We start from the raw sequence: 20484 nt of genomic DNA on the forward strand, positions 1-20484 counted from the left end.
CAGGTCCATTTTTCTGAGGATTCTCAGAAAGTGGAGACGCTGTTGGGCCTTCTTTAAGACCGCAGAGGTGTTAGAGCTCCATTGGAGGTCTGTGTCTATGTGCACACCCAGAAACTTGAAACTGGAGACCCTTTCCACACACTCCCCGTTGATGCTGACAGGCTGCAGCTCGGACTTCCTCCTTCTGAAGTCAACTACCAGTTCTTTTGTTTTAGTGGTATTGAGGTCCAGGTTGTTATCTGCACACCAATCTGACAGCCTCTGAACTTCAGCTCTGTATGCAGTCTCATCTCCCCCTGAGATGAGCCCCACCACAGTGGTATCATCTGCAAACTTGATGACTGTGTTGTCTGGGTGGGAACTAACTTTCTAGGATAATTGTCCATTGCTAATTATCCTAAACTTTGATCGATCCATTAGCTGTTTTCGTGGCTTTACACAACCTTTCCGGTCTTTAAGGCCCCATCCCAATCCTTTCAGTAATACTGTTTCTCACTTTCAACATTTTATAGGTTTGCACTAAAGCTAACAATCTGCAAATCCTCCTTTCTCAGTTTATTTAACCAAGTGTCACAAATTATTTGGAAATAATGACATTTCACAGACTTTCTGAGAGTTGCCCAGAAGCTGAGCGTCGATGCTTAAAGTCTGGAATCTAAGTTGGAGCTTTGTGGAAAACCATGCTTCGAGGGGATAAAAAGCTCCTGCAGTGATTGCCTTGACTCGAGAACACAAACCGTGACGCTTGGTGTCAAGTAAATGAATAAATAAGTAATAAAACTGAAGCCCCTGCTGCTGCGTCTACACCCACCTGAACTGGAAGAGCATGCAGCGTTTCTGCTCTCTCTCCGTGATCATCTTGAAGGCGTCCAGGCAGCAGTAGCGTCGGTTGCAGTTCCCACAGCAGAACGTGATGAGAGGGCAGTCGAAGCCGTTGTGCCAGGTGCCATTTTTATCCACATACCACAGACACTGCTCGTTCCCACTGACTGCAAAACAACAAGAGCAACACAAAGTGAAAGGGAGGATGACACAACAGGGGAAGTGATCAAATAACTGGCTATGGAAGGAAGCAGAGAAATGAGGAAAACAGCAAGCGCTACTTCACATGGCTCTTTAAAGTGATTATCTTCCTTTTTATCTCTCCTTTTTGACACGCCGTTGTTTGTTTGTATCAAAGTCCTGACTGTTAATTTACAGATCCAGCTCAGGGTTGCCTCGAGCAAATCATAAATATGTATTTTGAACATTTCCTGGCACTTCTTTCTTATATTTTTCTTATTCCAGACCAGACAGTCACAATGCATTATTCAGCAGTTCCCTGTGGCAGAGGCTGAAAACTGATTCGGGCTCCAGTACTGGAAGGTACCCAGGAGATTTAAAGGACCTGAATGACTGCAACTAAAGATCACTTTCACTCTCAGTAAATCTGACAGTTACCTCTTCTATTAAAAGACGAGGTAAAGCACCAAAGTCCTTCATCTGAATATGAAGTACGTATTAAATATTTGGCATTTTTGAGTGAAAACTGACCTTAACGGTTAATTTAAGGCCTTAATTTTTGCCATTATTAAGGAAGATCCACACACAGCCACCACAAAATCTGGATGAACGAAAACTCAGTTTATTTTCCGCAGTCGACGGGCTTACAAAAAAATGATGATTCACACAAACCTGCGAAACACATGCTGTCTCCTCAAAGAATAAACACATTATAAGCCCTTAATTAAGCTGAAAAACGAACGCATGATTATCCTTTCCACATCGTATAATTTAAGGCAGCGCTAAATTACAGGTCACAGTGTGTTTGTGAAGGCTTCACTGCTTTTTTATCCATCAGTTTTCATGTGGAGCCTGGGAGAAAACCGACACACTCTGGGTTTTTCTGCTTCACATTTGGCTTTTGGGGGGTTGACTACACACGACTGGTTCACATACTGCAAAACCAAGAGTTTTACAACACAACTGATGTGTGCTACGCTTAAATAAATGAAAGGCATTTTAATAAAACTGTGTTCACATTTTTAAAAAAAAACATAACTTTACTACAGTACTGGTGATTTTGTTTTCCACACAGAAAGAAACATTACACTAGGTCATCCAACCCGAGCTGCAGCCCGTATGTAAATAAGATGACACATTTAGCCCGAGAGAGCTGCTTTTCCATACTGAGCAGAGCACATTAAACTGATGGAAACTTCACAAAGGCCGTCTAGGCCACAGTATCGAGCCAAGACTTGTATAGACTTGGCTCCTGAACTAGCTGACACTAAATTTGGTTCATGACCTTTGAGTGTTAGCCCTGACAATGCAAGTTGTCCAGCTTTATACAAGCTTTAATTTAAAAAAAAAAAAAAATCTATTACTGTTTGCTGTCAGCATCATTTAGATGCTTGCACTGGTGTGGCCCGTCTCTAAAGCACCACTGGGCCAACTGCGACACAGCTTAACTTGCTGAGTAACAGAAGCAGCCCGGCTGCAGTGAATCCTACCTCTGTTACAATATTCTGTACTTGAAACCATTTAAAGAGGTTTTAATTTAACTTTATGAGCCAAAGTTTAACACATCATACTGGCAGGAGTTTTACTTGATTGTATTAATCAGTCCACGCCATTTAAACCAGCGTGGTCTGTACAATACAGTGTAGTTCACTCTACAAACTGCAATTACTACGGCAATAAACATTTAAACTTTTAAATTTAAGCCCGAGTTTGAGTCACAGACTGTATAAAAAGACAGACGTGGCCACCGTGACGTCACATATTATGCAAACTTGGGGATTGAAAAATAAACCACATATATATTTAATCTTTATTTCACCAGTGCTTTAAACCGTATCACAGAGATAGATCGTAATTCAGCTTTATCTGACATTATTTTAAGATCTACCAGGTTCTGCAGAAATCCTGGGTGCCGTGAAGACAAGCGAAAATCAAACAGAACAGCTGTTTGCAAGTGATAGGGAGATTTCACAGATAAGCAGGGAGCATTGTAGCTTTATATATAAAAATATGTCAATGTTGTAGTCCCCTTAGGCTGTCTAAAGGGCCAGGAAGCCAGATCATAACGTGCACAGGGATGTATACTGCTCACTGAATCTGCTATGCTACACAGAGTCCAGGCAGCAGCTGATGCAGATCTAAAAGCGCAAAAATGATTCAGATCTTGATATATATACTGCCTGGTATTATCTGTGCATTCATACAGTTTTTTTAAGTTATATTAAAAAGTAGTTTTAAGTATTAGCCTTCCAGCACTGTCTTTAAACTCTAGTCTGAGCAGTTCTGCTGGAGAAAACATCTTTTTTTGCTTTGTGTTACCACATATTAGACACTATATATAACAATAGCGATATACCAGGTTATTTCCTGCGTATAAAATATATAAAGACTTGGAAAAGACTCTTTGCATCGACTACATGTGGACAACTCTAGCTTAAATGCAAAAAGCTTGTATATTATCAGTCACCCAACTCCACTAAAAGGTCATATATGCATTTTTCTATATGAATGCTTAATATTAATTATTATTTTTAAATATGAAATAAAGCTTTTTTTTAATTCTATTGATATATTAAGCTTTAACACACTTCTAATTTTGCTCCAGTATGTACAAACACGTCTGAGTCACTTAGCGCGGTATCAGCCTTGAGTTACATGAAGATAAATCAGATTTTCACCTGAACAGGTATCTTAACGGTAAAGCACGAGTCAAAACTAGCTAGCTCCCGGTTCTCCGCTAACTATAGTAGATTTAACGAGCAACAGCAGTTCAGTTCATATATACATGAACTGCTGCACGATAGTTCCCGTCATAAAGGAGCCAGTGAAAGCTAAACGTGTCCGCTGAACAGCGTTTAGTTCCAGTGATTTAGGCCTAAAATAAACACCGAGGCTCCGGGCCAACAATTAAACAGCCAAAAGCGCTTTGAGATCACGGTGACTGCAGCTCGGTGTGCGGGATAAATAAGCAGCAGTGCCGCAGAAAAGAAAGGGGAAATAGAAAAGGAAAAAAAACGGAGGGATCAACCGTTACTCCGTTGCCGTTAGCTAGCGGCGGGGCCTGGATGGAAAGCTACAATCTTACCCTGAGAAGTGCTGAGGACGACGGCGAGCACCGCCAAAGTCACCGAGATGAGGGGCATGTTTCCCCCCGGAAAGATCATCCCCGTTTGGATTTTAAACCGAGTAATTTTAAAGAGCAGGTGTTCTCATCGGTGTGCACGAGCAGAAAGAGGCGCGCTAACGGTCGTTCTCGTGCATTATCCTGGCCAGGGAACAGCACGGGGGACGGGACGGCTCTGACAGTCCGTAATTTATCCGTGGAAATGACAGAGCGCTGCTGTGACGCCGCTCACCCGGGACGAGGGGTGTGCTGCCTTCACGGAACGACTGAAACGTTAGAATTATGCCCCATCACTCGGCCGTCGACAGTTACCAACAACAAAGACCAAACCGCGTCACCAGTATAATTACAAATCATAATGGAACGGAAATACATCTTTTTACTCAAATACGCAAATACACAGTAAGCCTTTCACATTTAACAAAAAGATAATTATTATTAGCAATAACCATATCAAAGGTACTCATTATGCACAGTGGTCTTTATCTGCATGATGCGCAGTATATCAAAAAGCATAATCACTGACTATGGGTCGCCAGGACTGACGTAATGAATTAATTAAATACACCATTAAATACTTAATTAAATGTGGCAATAATTAATTAAAATTGGTAAGAATTAATTTAAATGGGAATTAATTAAATGAATATTTTTGACATATTTAATTAATCAATTATTGACACATTTAAATAATTATTTAATGGTGTATTTAATCAATTCATTATGACAATCCTGGCGTTCCATAACTGACGTGAACGTCATTTTGAATGCTTAGTATATTGCAGGATGTCTCGTTAAGAGCTCGCGTTTTCGAGCCGCCTTGAATGAGTCTTCCTACCCCCAGCCCGCACTGTCTGGATTTTAGCAAGTACCTGAAAAAACTGCTTTTCTTTAATGTCACACTGGTGCTAAATATCCTGAAACCGTGGAATGACCACATGTTTGAAAAACCTGTTATTTATAGGAGATTAAAATAAACCACCTAACTAAGCCATATAAGCCCGGGTTCATTATTTTTTCTGTGAAAATATGCAACTATGAACCTCATTTGTATGAAGTTTCATTAAGTGGAAGGAAAAAACAGAGATACGAAAAACTTTTTAAATACTCTCTCTGCTCACACAGCTGATCCTGCTCACCTGTTTGACCTTCTTAGTAGCTTTGCTACAATCTGTTAAGCTGGGAGACATGACACATTTGAAAGGAGAAGCACTCCACTCTGCACACACCAAACACGCTTAACGATAATGTGTGTTATGGACATTTTTTGTGGTGTTTTATAGTCATCTAAGTAGTGTTATATATTAACAAACTTTTAGATGGTTCAGATCATTAAAATAAATAAACAATAGATAAAGATAATCTGAGTAGATACAAAATTAAGTTTTAAATTTATGATTTCATTTATTAAGGGAAATAAGTTATCCAAACAAGGCTGGCCCTATGCGAAAAACGTTATTCCATCTTCTCGTTTAAACAGAAGCTGTTTGACAAAGTAAAGTAAGCTAAAGATCTCAAAAACATCATGGCACAATCTGAAGGAAGTCGAGAACTGACGAGAAACACATTCAATGACATGTATCAGTCTGGAAAGGGTTAAAAAGGCCATTTCTAAGGGTTTGGGACTCCAGTGAACCACGGCAAAGCCCATTATGCACAAATGGAAAAAACTTGGAACAGTGGAGAACCTTCCCAGGAGGACAGATGCTTTAGTGTGACCTTAAACAGTTCATTCATGCTAGAAAAATCTCCAATACGGCTGAATCAAAGTACCTCTGCAAAGAACAGTGGACCAAAATTCCTCCACAGTGACGTGAAAGAATCTTTTCCAGTTATCGTAAATGCTTGATTGCAGTTCCAAGAGTGGCACAAGCGGTTATTAGGTTTGGGGGGAAATGACTTTTCCACATAGAGCCAGGTTGATTTGGGTAGCTTTTTTCCCCAGTAATAAATGGAATGGTTATTTTAAAACTGCATTTTATATTTACTCAGGTTATCGTCATCTCATATTAAAATTAGTTTGATGATCTGACACAAGTAGGCGTGACAAATATGCAAAAATATAACAAATCTGGAAGGGGACAAATACTTTTTCACTGCTCTGTTATAAACTGTGTGTAATCTAATTTTTGTATAATCTTTTTTTCTGCACATTCCTCTTTTCATAGACAAATATTCACTCTCAGATATCCTTTGCTTGCAAAGGCGAATAACTGTGAAATCTGTAACTTGTTCATTGTGTCATAACTGATGTCATGGGTGACAATATGGAGGAATATGTCACCCATTCCATACCATATTTCATACTCCATACACCTGGCAGCCCGTTTAGCCTCGTTTACCCCCCTGTGGTTTTAGCCCTCGTGTGAAGTTCGTGTTTGAGTCTGAGCTGTTTGGCATGTTGACATTCATGATTAGCAGATTCTGTTTTTAAATCCACATTAGCTTGTGTTGCCCACAAAGGTCCATTGGGGTAAGGAGCTCAGGAGCGAGCATAAACATCACATCCTTTTAGATTTTCTTGGAAAATTTAGTCATGAGTTCTATTAAAATAGAAACCAATCTACAGGAAACTCATTTTCAAAGAATCTGTTTGCATATTGGTGTTATATCCACAACCTTTTGGCCTCTTTTTTTTGACTAGAACTGCTTTTCTCTTTTTACCTCTTGGGCTTCCAGATCTGCCACAGCTGAAAAGCACAGACTTCTTAGATTTTGCATTTTAAGCCTCAGGACGTAGCTCTGTTGAGACACTGCACTCTGCTGAGTGGACGATGCTTTTATGTTTGTGGCAAACCTGCGAGATCTTAAGTCCTGTATTTGTTTTTTTTGAATCAGTGATTAGTTGTTAATTCTGTAGTTTAATAATAATTTTGTTGCTTTCTGTTCCACCCTGGACTCCAAGTAAAGGTCAAACCAGACATGTCAGCAATCAGAGTCCGAGTAGGTGAAACGTTTTTCTGTTTCAGTTGAAGTCGGACACAAAGACAGGAATCTGGTGATCATTCTGAAAATGTTGTCCTGCTGGGACTTTTATTTAGAAATGTTTTCATCCCAAACGCCAATGGGTACAAGGAAATGACAAGGCTGTGAATCACCATGGCAACAGTGTTAATTCCCAAATACCCACCGTACCCAGATACACGACAGCGGGTCTGAAAGCGCTTCATTTCCTGTTGTCAACAGTCTGTTTTATGGAATATAAGGCCGCCAATGTTACTCTCCCTCTCGAACATCCCGGTGTTTTGTTTTCCTTCAGTCCATGTGAAGTTCTCCTGGAAGTGTTTCTCTGTCTTGCACCTCACTCGTTTCGTTTGTACAGAAACACACACAAAAATAAACAAGCTAAATTACAAACAACACGTGGCGAAAAAGTCCGTACATACATCAAGGTCCAACCTTCTCGTCCAGTTTGAAGTTCCTTCAAAATGGTGAGACTCTCTTCGGGAACTGACCGGTGCAGTCGCTCACCTCGCCACGCTGCTCGTTTTAACAGAGTCCTTCATCCCATCACAAGAATGTAGTAACAGGAGAGCTATGGACACGTGCATGAGTCTCTTCCCACCCCATCCCCCTCCTCTTTTATCAACTTCTCTTTTTCTTTTGCTGTAAATTCATTGTGAGGGTCATGTGACGGGGCTGATGATGGAAGATGATGTGCTGGAGCTGCAGACGGCGGGGCTAGAGGCCTATAGACTGAAGGGTTTGTCTCTCGGCTTGGTTGAGGTGGCCTGAGAACATGCTGTAGCACGGCTGCTGGGCGAACTGTGTCAGGAAGTCTGTAAGGTAAGCCTGAAGAGGAGACAGAGGATACAGTGGAGGTAATCAGGTGGTAAATCCTGTGGGGAAAACAACTTAAACATTTCTTCAGCTTCAGCTCAAACATTCAGTTGGATTCGAGGATAAAGCGATCAGATTTTGGTGTTGTGACTTTACACCCGCGATTCAAAGCATGAATGGTTCCGGCCGGTCTTTGTACCCACCTAAAAATAAATGGATGGTTTGTATTTAAGGATTCAGAAGATGGTCTCAGAGCTGTCACAGTGACTCTTTGTACAACCCAAACCTTGAACTTATCATAGTCACTGACAGGAAAAGCAGCATATTAGCATATTTTAAAAAGCCGGAACCAATAATGCACTTTTTCATGGAATTCAGTTTTAGTCAGCACTCACAGGGCTTATCAGCCTCATCTCAATTTACCCCGTTTACAGCAGCAGTTCAACACGAACCAGCCGGTAAACACCGTTGTTCCGACTAACATTATTAATGGCTCGGTTCCTCAATAGCACACAACTCGACCCAATGCCATGCATCCTGAAAAATGCTTGTTTACCAGCAGATGAAAGTGCAAATTGCGTGTCTCGTCTCCAACATTAATCCAGCAGGCCTGACGCCATTTTATCCTAAAGCTCTGTTATAATTAGAGCGTCTTCTCATCTGATTTGACATTCTAGGGCAGAAAACGCTGGTAAACTCGCAGCAATGACCTCGGCCACTCTTAAGAGCTGCAGCCTCCCGGGCAGCTTATATATGAACATAATGTATTACAGTATGTCTGCTGGCATAATGGGTACAACCCAGTACTAGCAAGGTGACCTAATAAAGTGGCTGTTAAGTGCATAATACAGTCAATACATATTTCCCTTGTTAATACTTTGAATAGCTCACTATTGATACTCAAGATGGCAGTATAAGCTACAAACACGTGAGCAGAATATCTACACGGGTTGAACGATGGGTAACAGAAAGGTAGTTTGTGAGGAGGTTTACTTATGTGCAACTGCTAAAAATCTATACATACACAGATATACTGTTGGCATCACTTAAGTAGATTTCAGCTACGGCCAAAAGAAAAGTACAGCACTGTAAAAAGAGTTGTGTTAAATGAGGTTTAATTATCTCAAGCAGACATTTTCATTTATGAAATAGCAAAGATCCATGTTTTTATGCTTATGCATCAACCAGTGAAGATTAATCTGAGCAAGTCGATTGAACATTTAGTCTTCATTGATAAACTATCAATGAAGACTAAATGTTCAATCTACATGATATTTGGCATAAATATCTAAATTATTGTTACTCATTCAAAGGGAACCAGCAGAAGTCTTTGACTTGAGTTTGACTAAGTGAAAGACAACAGAGAGGCCAATAAAATGTCAGAGGAAACCAGCTCCAGCAGTAAAAACACAGAGCTGGCTTTCATATTATTATTCTCTGTCGCTCCACAGCTCCAACCAGAGTGTCCCACCCACGCTTAGATCTGAAGTAAGACACTTACCTGCAGGTCAATCTGATATATGGGGTCTTTCAAGGCATCTGGATCATCCTCATCGTCGTCCTCGTAATAATCATCATCTATAAAAATAACATTTTATTCGCTGAGGTGAAACAACGTTCTGTCACGAACACAGAGAGGGAGCTGCTCTTAGAAGAAATTAAGATGAAATCCAGTGAGGAGATACTGGTACCGTATTTGTTAGCGGCGATGAGATCAGAAAGGAGCTGCCCCGCCAGCCCTTCGTCCTCGTCATCATCATCCTCCACCTCGTCCTCCCCCTGGTCCTCCCACATACCACTGGAATCTAAGATGAGCAGAAATAACAGCTGGTTACTGAAAGGTCTGCTGTCCCAGCAATTCAATAGAACAACTGAACAAACTGCGATTTTTCAGTAAGTCAGAAGGCTTCACCTGCCCAACATGATGCACTTCTAGAGACTTGAGTCAACATCACATTTAGGAACTACAAATATAATTGAATAAACGAGTGCATTTGTAAAAGGACTGGAGCTCCCCCAACAGGCCTGTGTGGAGTTTCTGACTTCTGGTGACGGTGTACTGGGGTCCACGAGTACATACTGACTCACCTTGGCTCCAGTCTGCGGCGTTCGTCCTGCTGGCGTTTGCCTCGACTACAGTCGAAAGCTCGTTAATGATCAACTTAAAGATCTTCACCAGCAAAGGAATGTTGGTCCAACGCTCTGGATCTGTTCAATCGAAACATTTGCATTTTCTCATGATAAAACTTCTGCTTTCAGCAGTCTCTCTGTTCAAGTTCAAAATCGTTTAGTGTCTTACTCTTTGCAGATTTGGAGCGTGTGCGGATGCCGTCGTCTGGACTGTAGATTTCTTCACCTTTCACCACAATGTCCTGGAGACGTTTATCATCAGTGTTGAGACTGTGCTGCAGCAGCTTGCAGAGAGCCACCGTGCTGCAGGAATTCAAAAGAGTACATTTGAATGGACACGTTCTTATACATCGCTTTTACACTCTCAAAATGCTTTATACAACATGCCTTGTTCACCCATTCATACAAGCACTTTTTTTGTTAATGCATGAGTGCTTTCACCATGGTGTTCACTTCTTCAGATACAATCCATAATAGACAAAGCTGAGAGTTTGTGTATTCAGGTTCTTAGTCAGACCTTTCACTCATCCCAATCACTTTTAAGACAACACAGCCTGAACTCAAAGCTGAAGGTTTTCATGTTCTGACATGACGCATGTTCTTCCTTTCAGATCTTCTTTCACTGTAGGCCAAAGTAAAATCGTTGCAGTTTTCTTACCTGACCTTCCCCTCGTACTGCCCGTAGAAAAGGTGCTGCCTGCTCATCCACTCGGTCATGACGAACTCCAGGGCAGGTTTCCCTGTCGGTCCAGGCAGGCTGCACAAAAACTCCAGCAGAGGTTCCAGCTGAGAGTGAACCAGGTGGGCAAACACCATGATCAGAGACTGGAGAGGGAGGAGAAACAGGAGGTGGTTCAGATATCGGCATCCAGTGGAACTCAATTAAAATAAAGAAAGTCAGCCTGCGGCCCTTCGGCAAAGCCATCAACCATCTTTCCTTCCTACCTGCATGACACTGAGGGTCTCGGCTTGCTGCATCTTGCTCAGAATCGCTCGGAGGATCTGATCCAGCTGCTCACCGAGCTCAGTTCCAGCCCGAGAGATTAAAGTGGACACCAACCTGCCCACGAAGGCGGCAGTGAACTCGGACGTCCGGGGATCCAGCAGCTGGTTGACCACCTGCATGACGTACCAAAGGCCGCTGTTTCCCTGGTCGTCCCGCCACTGGGCAACCTGCTCGAGGGCGATGGAGACGTACGCCCGCAGACACTCACCGCCGTTCTGGAGAGAGGTTGTTTGTTACACCACATGCTACATATTACACAGCTAAAGTGACCACGTGTGACATAATTATTTCTGGACCTTTTCGTCTTTGTTTTGTTTACCTGCATTATCGCATTGTCATCAGTGCGCAGGGTGCACTGTGCCACCACAGGAAACGCTTGGCACACCAACAGCTCTGACAGAGGGGGTTTGGTGTTTCTGACAACTGTGGTCAGGATGTCAATGGACGTCTGCGACAGAGCAGGAGAACAGAAAGAGAAACCGATGTTTTCAGAAAGAATCATGATCTATCCTCAGCAATCGTCTCAGCTGGATGCAGAAAATGTCAAGTATTACATATTTAAAACACAAAACCCCCACAAAGGGCATTTTTGGCTTCCACTGATCCACATTTCTTGGGCCAGTTCTTGTTTTTGTTGGTCTGCACGCTGACTGAAGCAATACTTATGCCCACTGTTACATGAAGACTCTTACTTGTATACTTTTTCTTCTTTAAATGTGGCAAATGTCACTGTGCAATCATTTCAAATAAGTTATTTTGAACTAACATAATAAATTATTTTTTAAAAGCAGACTGACACACATTATTGCACCTCGTAATTCTCTGAACAGCTTTGTATATGCCACCTGGTACTTACAGCGCACAGTCCGGTGGGGATCTTGTCATGTGGAGCCTGCATGATGCTGATAAGCGTGGGGATGAGACGCATCTGCATGGGGCCCTGACAGCCTTCAATCTGTGCCAGTTCCTTAAAGATGTCCTGAGCCAGGGATGCCACCACAGGGTCTGAGGACACGAGGACACAAATCTTATCACACCATGTCCTCATCCGGGAAGCACTTTGCTTGGGGAAAGGTGGTACAACTTAAGATTTTGCAATCAGGTGCTGATGACCAGAGCATGCTGGGAATTTAGTTCAACAGTCAAAGAGGGTGTGAGTCAAGTACCATTGTTATATTTAAGGAAAATGGCAATGGTGAGGGGGCAGATCTTATTCTCAGCGCTGGTGGTGAACGCCGGGTCAACGGTGCAGACGATGCACAGCGTCTCCATGACAAGCGTCAGCACCTCAGAGCTGAACTGGGCGGCCAGTTGAACCAGTCCATCTAGGATGCTGGGGAGGAAGGGCTGAATGACATGTGTGCTCTCCGACAGTTTCAGCTGATCACAGTACCTGGAGACATGAACACGCAGCATCCTTAATATTTTTATAACTTTATAGTCACTGCTTTGAGGTAACACCTTTTCATGTGGGACTGTTGGCTCTACTTCATGATCGGTTTCATATTTTAGTGATGGACAAAACTAACAAGCACAGAAACCATGAAACAACTCAAGTTCAGACGAGGAAAGGATATGATGCAAAAACCTACGAAACATAAAACCCAACTGCACAGCTGCTGAAAGAAATTAACTTATCTGATTACCTGTTGAAATTTAGACGAGAAATCAATGTGTTTGGTAAAGTTAAGCATACAGCCACTAGTCGGTTATCTTAATATCACTTAAATAGTTTAACTAATTTATGTTGTGGCTGAGTAACTTCCTGAAGTCACTGATGATGGCATGGCAGACCCACACAGAGCAAGATGCTTGAAAGTGGACATTTAGAGGTTCCTTTAGAAATCTTTTATGAGAGTCGGACAAGTCTAGGACAGTGGTTTTCCTTCTGCTTTTTTAAACAGCTCCCTAATGTAACAGGCTACAACCTGTACCGTGGACCAAGACAAAGTTGTTCAATCACAAAATAAAAGGATGGTTTTCTTTTGGCGGTGACCTGGTTACAATTATGAACGGCTAGCTCACCCCCAGATGGCCCTGACCGCGGAGATGCGCAGAGAGGGCGGCCGGCAGTCATGGAGGGCGCTGACTGTGACCTGGAGAAACTGCTGGATGACCTCGGGAGACATGGCGGCTGTAAAGCGACTGGCCGCCCACAGAGCACGACCGAGAAGGAAGGGAGACGCCGCTGGGAAAGAAAAAACAAGCAAGATGAGGTGAGAAACATAAAGAGTGAAATAACCGTTTTCATGTTTCATTGCAGTTTGACGGCTTTGACTTGTTAAAAAAACCTAAAATATTAAAATGCAGTCTTTTATAGTTTATGGGGGAATTTCACAGCTTGTTAGATCATTCTAACTCAAAGTTAGTTCTCGTCAGAAGTTCCACGCTCTTGCAGAAAAAACTCAGGAGCTTTGTTCCCGTTTTTCTGCTGACCGGACTCACCCGTCAGGTTGAGATCACCCAGGACAACGCCGGCCAAAAAACCGTGCATGTCAAACTGGATGCGGCCATTTTTCACGTTCTCTGTGATGATGGTCTTGACTGAGCCGAGGGCCAACATACAGGCCTCGTGGATCTTCCACCTGTTTTAAAATAAAAGCAACATAAGGAACAGAAAGCGAAAACAAAGAAAGCCAGACTGGCTGTGACCGAGTCTGCCCTCACCAGTGCTCGTTGCCACCGTTTTTAGCCTGCTCTGCCTCCTGGAAGTGTCTGGTTGCAGCTGCTGCCAGCGCTGCTGCGCTCTCATTCTGAAACTCTGCAGCGACGGCCTGCAAAAAGAGGTCAAAGGTTACCGTCATGATACACCTGATCAGGGCGAACCCCAGGCTGAAAAGCGAGATCATGAGCAAGTACGACTTTGATACCACAACAAACTTCTGGATGTGTTTGACTGCACAGATCTAACCTCTTCTATCATAACACTGCATGAAACACACACAGTGTATAGTGAAAACAAAAACAAAACTGTTCCCATTTCTTTCACAGCTTTAAAATCTGCCTCCAGTGTCTGTGGAGGTTGTGTGTGTGTGTAGGAGAAGAAAAAGCAGAGCCAAGAGGATTATTTCCCTCAGTCTAAATACAGCTGCCTGGCAGACACGCACATCCTCATGTTCTCTGCTTTACAGCCTCAGATAAGTTCGACTTCTTGTAATTCTTTTTCATTTTATATAAATAATAACTGAAAGTTGTAAGATAAAACCTGCAAACTTATTGAAATACCTCTCTATAACCATCTTGGAGCTGAAATGGCTCAAGTCAGTCAAACTAAACTAGATCAAGGAGGCTGTTAATTTACAAAAAAAAGTGTCTCTGTGTTTAAAAGCAGGCATCATCTGTCAGCCAATTAAATAACAGCCCTCATACCTGAGACCTTTATCCAATAAGATTGCTTTACCTAAGCAGTAGGGGTGCAACAATACTCGTATTGATATTGAACCGTTCACAGTGCTTTCGGTCGTATGCATATGTATGAACAATACTTTTTTTTTTTTTATCAACTTTTCATCTGACTGTGTTGAGCGCTAAGTGGATCTGCGTTCCACTACTCCGCGTAGGCTGCACTGTCGAGTGCAGATCCACTGAGCGCAGCGCAAGCTAGCGAGACAGAAGCTAAGCTCGTTGCAACATGGCAAATTGAACCTCCCCCACCCTCATTCAGATCTGGCTTTTGGAACTATTTTGGTTTTCATGTGAAGCATGACCCTGATGGTAAGCGCGTCATGGACAAAAATAAAACAGTATGTCGGATGTGCCACACAATGCTCAATTGTTGTAAACTAGTGCGTTAGCGCAGTTAGCTTGTTAACGTATTGACGCCGTCCAGCCCCACGCACGGGGCGATCCGCGGTAACTCGTTAATGGAGATTTGCCGCGTTATGGCGTTAACGTCATTTCAACGAGATTAACGCTGACAGCACTAGTGGGAACACAACGAATATGACTGTAGATTTACGCCGACATCATCCTAGTGCAAAGACAAGTGGAAGCAGAGAAAAACAACAAGCACGCATGCTACAAACTTTACCCGAGTCATTTAGACAGCCGTTAGCACATGATTCTCCTTATGGGGACCTGATATGTTAATATCGGGTAGTATAGCTTTTATTTTGGAAAGAGCCATTTCTCTGTAATAAACTCTTTTCCAAAGATGAGTGATTTCTCGATCAGATAGATTTTTTTTTATTTTGTTGTTTCAGCAACATTAAATTTAAAAACGGTACTTTTGAGTTAAAATATATATTTATAATTTTAATAAATTACAAATTTAAAAGGCATGAACATTTTTTGCATCGAAAAAATATCGAACCGTGACACCAAAGTATCGAACCGAACCGTGAATTTTGTGTATCGTTGCAGCCCTACTAAGCAGTGATACTTTTTTTTGTTGTTCTCTCACCAGCAGCAGGTCCTGAGCAGAGATCCTGACAGAGTAGGAGAAGGTGTCATCATCCTCGTCCTCCACAAACTGCTGCGGGTTAGCTGTCCACACTTTGATCTGAAGAGAAACAACACAAATATACTTAGTTTTTTCTTTTTTACTTCCACCTACACGTGCATCTTCTACCAGATGTTCCAGTCGTTTCTCACCTGGTCCTCAGTGATCTGCATGTACAGGATGATGTAATAGATGAGTTCAGGCAGCGCCTTCCTCACCGTGCTCTTCAACTTGTTGTTCTCCAGCAGCGTGTGGACAAACTCAAAGATGCTGAACACCAAATTCTCAAAGCCCAAAACCTCACCTGCAAAAAAAACAAGCAACCAAATAAATAAATAAGTGGATAACAATATTAATAACCATGTGTAACACAGCAAGACTTGAATTCTGCTCACCGTCTGAGTCTACTGGGTCGTCCACTTCCTCTGTGTAGTTCACTTCTGTTCTCACATAAGTGAAGATCTGGTTAAGGACCAATGCACTCACAAAAACGTTTTTCTCTCATTAATGGCTGTAAATTTAATTATTATATGAGATGACCCTATACAGACAGCTTGTCTGTGAAGTCCATTACCTTGTCACACCCCAGTGCTTCTTTAAGTATGTCAAAGGAGGTTTTGATCCTACTGAGTAAGCAGGTGATTTCCATACATTAAAAACTGCGACAGTAATGTGGATTAGTGGTTTAGAGAAACTGTCAAATAAACAAGAGGTCACAAGTCACAGCAAATGACCTGTCTGTCTGCAAGATGCCCAAAAGGAAGTCAAACCTCGAGGTAAGAAGTGTTCCTTCAGCCCCAAAACAAATGCTCTTCAAACGATTGCTGGGAGCGAGGAAACAGCTAATACATAGATGACATTGTAAAGGATATAAAGCTGCGCTTTCAGTCAGTGTATTCCACACAATGGGTAATATCTGCTGCATGGAGGACACCATGGGTTTAGGGAAGTTCTTTACCAATGCTGTCACTGCCTGTGAGACGAATAAGCAAAGAAAACAAGGATTTGAACCCTGGAAAGTAGCCACAGACAAAAAGAAAACTAAAAGACTGACTTAACGTTTGCAGATCATAATCAGTCCGACAAAAGGGTCCAAGTGCACAGAGTTTCTCACCTTGAGGACTTCCATCTTGAGGCCGCTATCAGACGTGGGCCCATCGGGCATCTGCAGGGCTTGGACAAACGCTTCTGTGAACTGCTGCACCACAGGGAAGATCAACGCTTTGGCTGCACCCTACACCCAGGTCAATAAGAACGATTATTAAAAAACACAGCAACAGCGACTCAGGTCTATACCTTCCACTTTAATGCAGATATAAAAGTGATGCATGAGTAGAAGCCTTTTTGAAAGGCCATCAACTTAAAACTGAAACGTTTGCTGACCCCGCCTCACCTTTTCAAGCTCTTCAATAGCACAGATCAGGTTGGCACAGGTGGTGAATATCTCCACTGCTCTGGAGCGAGTACGAATACTGTAAACCTGCAAAAGTGAAAACAGTTCAGGGAGGCGATCCATGCCGGTGTATCACACAAATGCAATGCGCAGTCATTAATGGCAGTCACAGAAAACAGGACTGTTCAGACTGACAGCTGTAAAATGTGTGCCTGCATCCACGGAGGCTCAATACTGATAGAGATAAGGAGCACATAAGGAGATATAGGAGTACCTCTGCCATGGAAAAGATCTTATACATCTCTGGTAAGATGACTGGAGCCACTAGCGGCATCTGGGTGTCTGTCACCTCTCGAGTAAACTCTGCAAAAAAAAAGAAGTTGTAAACAAAAGACTCTGAAAAATGGAAATGCATAAAGCTCATCTTCAAGAACTTAGCTGTAGTCTAAGCTAAAAAAACCCCAAAAAAACCCAACTGCTCCTGAGATCACAGTCACTTTAAGCGTTGACTTCCAAAACGGATCAAATGTTTGTGCAACCTTTAAAATTCCCCAAGGAGATAAAGACTTATTGTGTTACTAAATACCCGTGAGCACCCTCATGGCCCCGTGCACGGCATTAACGTCTCCGCTGACCAGCATCTCCATCAGGAGGGTGAAGAGCTGCGGCCACGCCTCAGGCCAGTCCCAGTGGGCGATGGCCGACACGGCGTACGCAACACTGGAGCGGACTTTGCTGATGGACTCCCGCAGACCGCTGGGCAGCAGCTCCCTGATGGCGGCTTTCGCCTGGAGGAGAACAACAAGAGTCCGACTCGCTTTGGCTTCAATCGTGTAACAGGGGTGTAGAGTTGGGTGATCTGCCCCTCCGCTCCCTCACTCTGACCACTGATTATACTTACTAATAATCAGACATAGGTCACTTTTACAATTACTTTCCTTCTTTGAGACGAGGCTGGATACCAAAGGCTGTTCTTAAAAAGGGCAAATTAAATACCACTGCAGGATTTATAAGCATTGCTGTTACTTCTTCTCAATTATGGATAAGTTATTATACTTCTCTGAGCGGGCAGCCACCTCTCAGATACTACAGCACCATGTGGCCTACAGAGTGAGTCCATGCTGTAAGTGACAATGTCTTTACCCCCCTCAGTAATGATGAATCATCCTTTTGCCATTGCACTGTTGGAACAATACTAGCAGTGCCTGAAGCAGAGCGTTTTTGGTTTTTAATACATCTGAAAGCAGGCCTAAAACATGGTTTTTCTTCACTGTCATAATGCGTGAGAAATGATGTAGCTAAAGTTTGAATTTGCAACATAATTAAAAGTGTTTGAGATGCCTGAACATGCTTCCTGAGATTGAGGATGAAGCAGGGTTTACCTGATCTGTGGTTTCAGGAGGCCTGAACTTCTCCGATTGGGAACACCAGTGAGTCTCCACATACTGCTTCAGGATGACGGATGCCAACTGTAAACACAGCCAACCACACAAACAAGAAAATGATGAGGAACAACAGAAAAAGTGGTGTTTGTTGTAAAGGTTCGTTTTTTTTTCTTTTTCAGTTTCTCTCCTGCTCACCTGACGAATGGCAAGTGCTCCCTGAGGGTCGACTGTGAGTTCTGCCAGGTGGACGCCAAACTCTGCAATGCGAACAAATCAGCAAGGACAACAGGATATAAATACACAGGATATAAATAAAGAGCCTGGCAAAATATGAAAATATGCATCCTTCAGCAGCAACAGGGTGACAAGGGATCAGTGTGTGACGTTAAGTAAGAGACATGAGACACACCATACAGGCAGAGGGAAAAAACTCGAGCGGAGCATGCTTTAGTCTGAACCTGGCATGCAGGGTGCCAAAGACATCAGGGTGACATCAGGCGCCAGAAGACAATGTTAGTGCTGACAATCCCATAGCGCGGCTGCCTTAGAGCGGGGCCAGCGGAAAGGGTCGGCTCGCTGCGATACTGCAGTACAGCCGACATCAGTGCGCACAATTAGCCTTTCACCAGCAGCACGAGGACTGCAGGACAAACAATGGGAGGTCTAGCAGAGTCAGAGCTACACCCCCCTGGCTACAGTATCCATCTGTCCAAATTTGACTAAAAATCAGACAGAAAGTGTCTTTTTATTTCTCTATCAAAAAAAGAAGAGAAGTAATCAAGTCTTAAAACTTTGCCAACAGATGACCTGCATAAAGAAACACCACAAGATTACTTCAGGATCTACGTTAACATGTTCTAAGTAAAAGCATCACTACTACTTTCTTTCCCCCCCTCATTAATACAATTCTGACACACATTCTGTGACTTTGATGGTTTCCTCCTACACTGAAGCCTCAGACTTTTCCCACTCCATATGAAACACTAACAGCTCTTTCATTGGCCATCCTGTGTGTGCTGCCCTCCCTGCTGGTCCTGATGGTGCAGGAAGCTGGAAGTCTGGGAGAAGCCCCTGCCCCCCGGGGACACATCTTCGCGGGAAAAAACAACAACAATCTGTCAGTAAGGCATTCAATTGTTACCATAGTGACGGCGCAATTAATGAATGTTTAATATTAGGCAGGCGGCGAATCCGCTATTGTCCGGGCGGTCAAACAGCGGATTGTGGAGTTTGCGTGAACGTGACCAAAGTAGCTGCTCTCAAAAAAGGAGAGAGACAGAAAAAAGTGGTAATATTTTTTATCAAGATGTTCACGCGCACCTGGCTGAAAAGACCACGCGACTCTTGTCTTTCCCTTTGGTTTACTGACGCAGATGTTGAACCCAGAGTCGATCCCGCCGCCGTGCTGCTGAGGCCGGGGTGCACACAGCTCCCATGTGCTTCATCAAACTTGGTAACTAGGTCCGAGCTACTGACCACACTTGTGACACATCCGGCTGTCCGAACCGATCGCCTGAGCAAAGCAACCGGCCAGTCTCGAACCCCAATCAAAGATCATCATCATTATCATCTTAATCATCACCAACTCCTGGAAATATGGCCTAATGTTTGCTCCGGGGAGCCAGGACAGTCGCTCAGCTAACGTAATGACTGCTAGCTTAGTCACAAAGTTAGCCCCAATAACGGCGGCCGTCAGCTGTTCGCGCACTGGGCGCGAAGCGGAGGCCCCCGTGCTGTTAATAAGCGACAACACCCCGGTTAACTTCTCAATGCGCTGTTCAGACCCCGGCTGCCACTCACCCTCTGTCACTTCCAGCACTTTGATCTGCTCCTCCGCGGCGGCGCGCACTTCTTGGACCGGGGACAGGATGGCCGTCAGCGTCTCGATCAGAGCCTCTTTAAGTCCCTGCTGGACCGAACCGGGCCGAGCGCTACCCGCTGCACTCATGCCTGCTGTGTTTTCACCCGCAGCCCGCTACAGTCAGTCTACCAGCAGCTGTAGCACCACCACCCGGGGAGGAGCGACGACCCACGGCCACAGAGGCGAAGCGCGCCAATGCATGGAAACGCGGAGGCGGGGTTTTTGCGGGAGGAAGTGTGTTTGTCGTCCGGTTAGGCCCACGTGTTTTTCTCCCTTTGTTTTTGTTTTTATATTTTAGCGCCCTCTGGTGGAGCGGAGGAAATTTATGATTTTGAGCTCAGGTAAATAATAATAATAATAAT

General features: G+C 43.4%; 2 protein-coding genes across 3 annotated transcripts in view; both read right to left on the reverse strand.

Moving 5' to 3' along the window:
* The window catches only part of shisa4 (shisa family member 4), a 9752-nt gene extending 5293 nt beyond the window's left edge, over positions 1 to 4459 (reverse strand). The window contains exons 1-2 of the mRNA XM_005740021.1: positions 4088 to 4459; positions 812 to 989 (exon numbers count right to left, since the gene is read on the reverse strand). Of these exons, the coding sequence (XP_005740078.1) occupies positions 812 to 989; positions 4088 to 4166 (257 nt within the window). The 5' untranslated portion in view covers positions 4167 to 4459. The remainder of the gene's footprint in view (positions 1 to 811; positions 990 to 4087) is intronic.
* A 2669-nt stretch (positions 4460 to 7128) lies between these two features.
* On the reverse strand, positions 7129 to 20367 carry ipo9 (importin 9). 2 transcript variants are annotated; one of them, XM_005740022.2, is made up of 24 exons: positions 20062 to 20367; positions 18457 to 18518; positions 18259 to 18345; positions 17463 to 17664; positions 17151 to 17239; positions 16877 to 16963; positions 16598 to 16717; positions 16356 to 16456; positions 15879 to 15937; positions 15636 to 15787; positions 15445 to 15543; positions 13710 to 13816; positions 13488 to 13627; positions 13068 to 13230; positions 12209 to 12435; positions 11899 to 12047; positions 11362 to 11490; positions 10982 to 11257; positions 10695 to 10861; positions 10206 to 10339; positions 9995 to 10114; positions 9598 to 9711; positions 9408 to 9484; positions 7129 to 7918 (listed from the first exon to the last, which is right to left on the reverse strand). In XM_005740022.2, the coding sequence occupies exons 1-24, from the start codon at positions 20207 to 20209 to the stop codon at positions 7808 to 7810; spliced, it is 3120 nt and encodes a 1039-aa protein (XP_005740079.1). In that variant the 5' UTR covers positions 20210 to 20367; the 3' UTR covers positions 7129 to 7807. The 2 variants fall into 2 exon arrangements, with proteins under 2 accessions (XP_005740079.1, XP_005740080.1); XM_005740023.2 differs by lacking the exons at positions 18259 to 18345; positions 18457 to 18518; positions 20062 to 20367 and having other exon boundaries at positions 17512 to 17579.
* Positions 20368 to 20484: the final 117 nt, after the last annotated feature.

Source organism: Pundamilia nyererei, unplaced genomic scaffold (genome assembly GCF_000239375.1).
Source record: "Pundamilia nyererei isolate P.nyererei 1_Seehausen unplaced genomic scaffold, PunNye1.0 scaffold00096, whole genome shotgun sequence".
Taxonomy (NCBI): Eukaryota; Metazoa; Chordata; class Actinopteri; order Cichliformes; family Cichlidae; genus Pundamilia; species Pundamilia nyererei.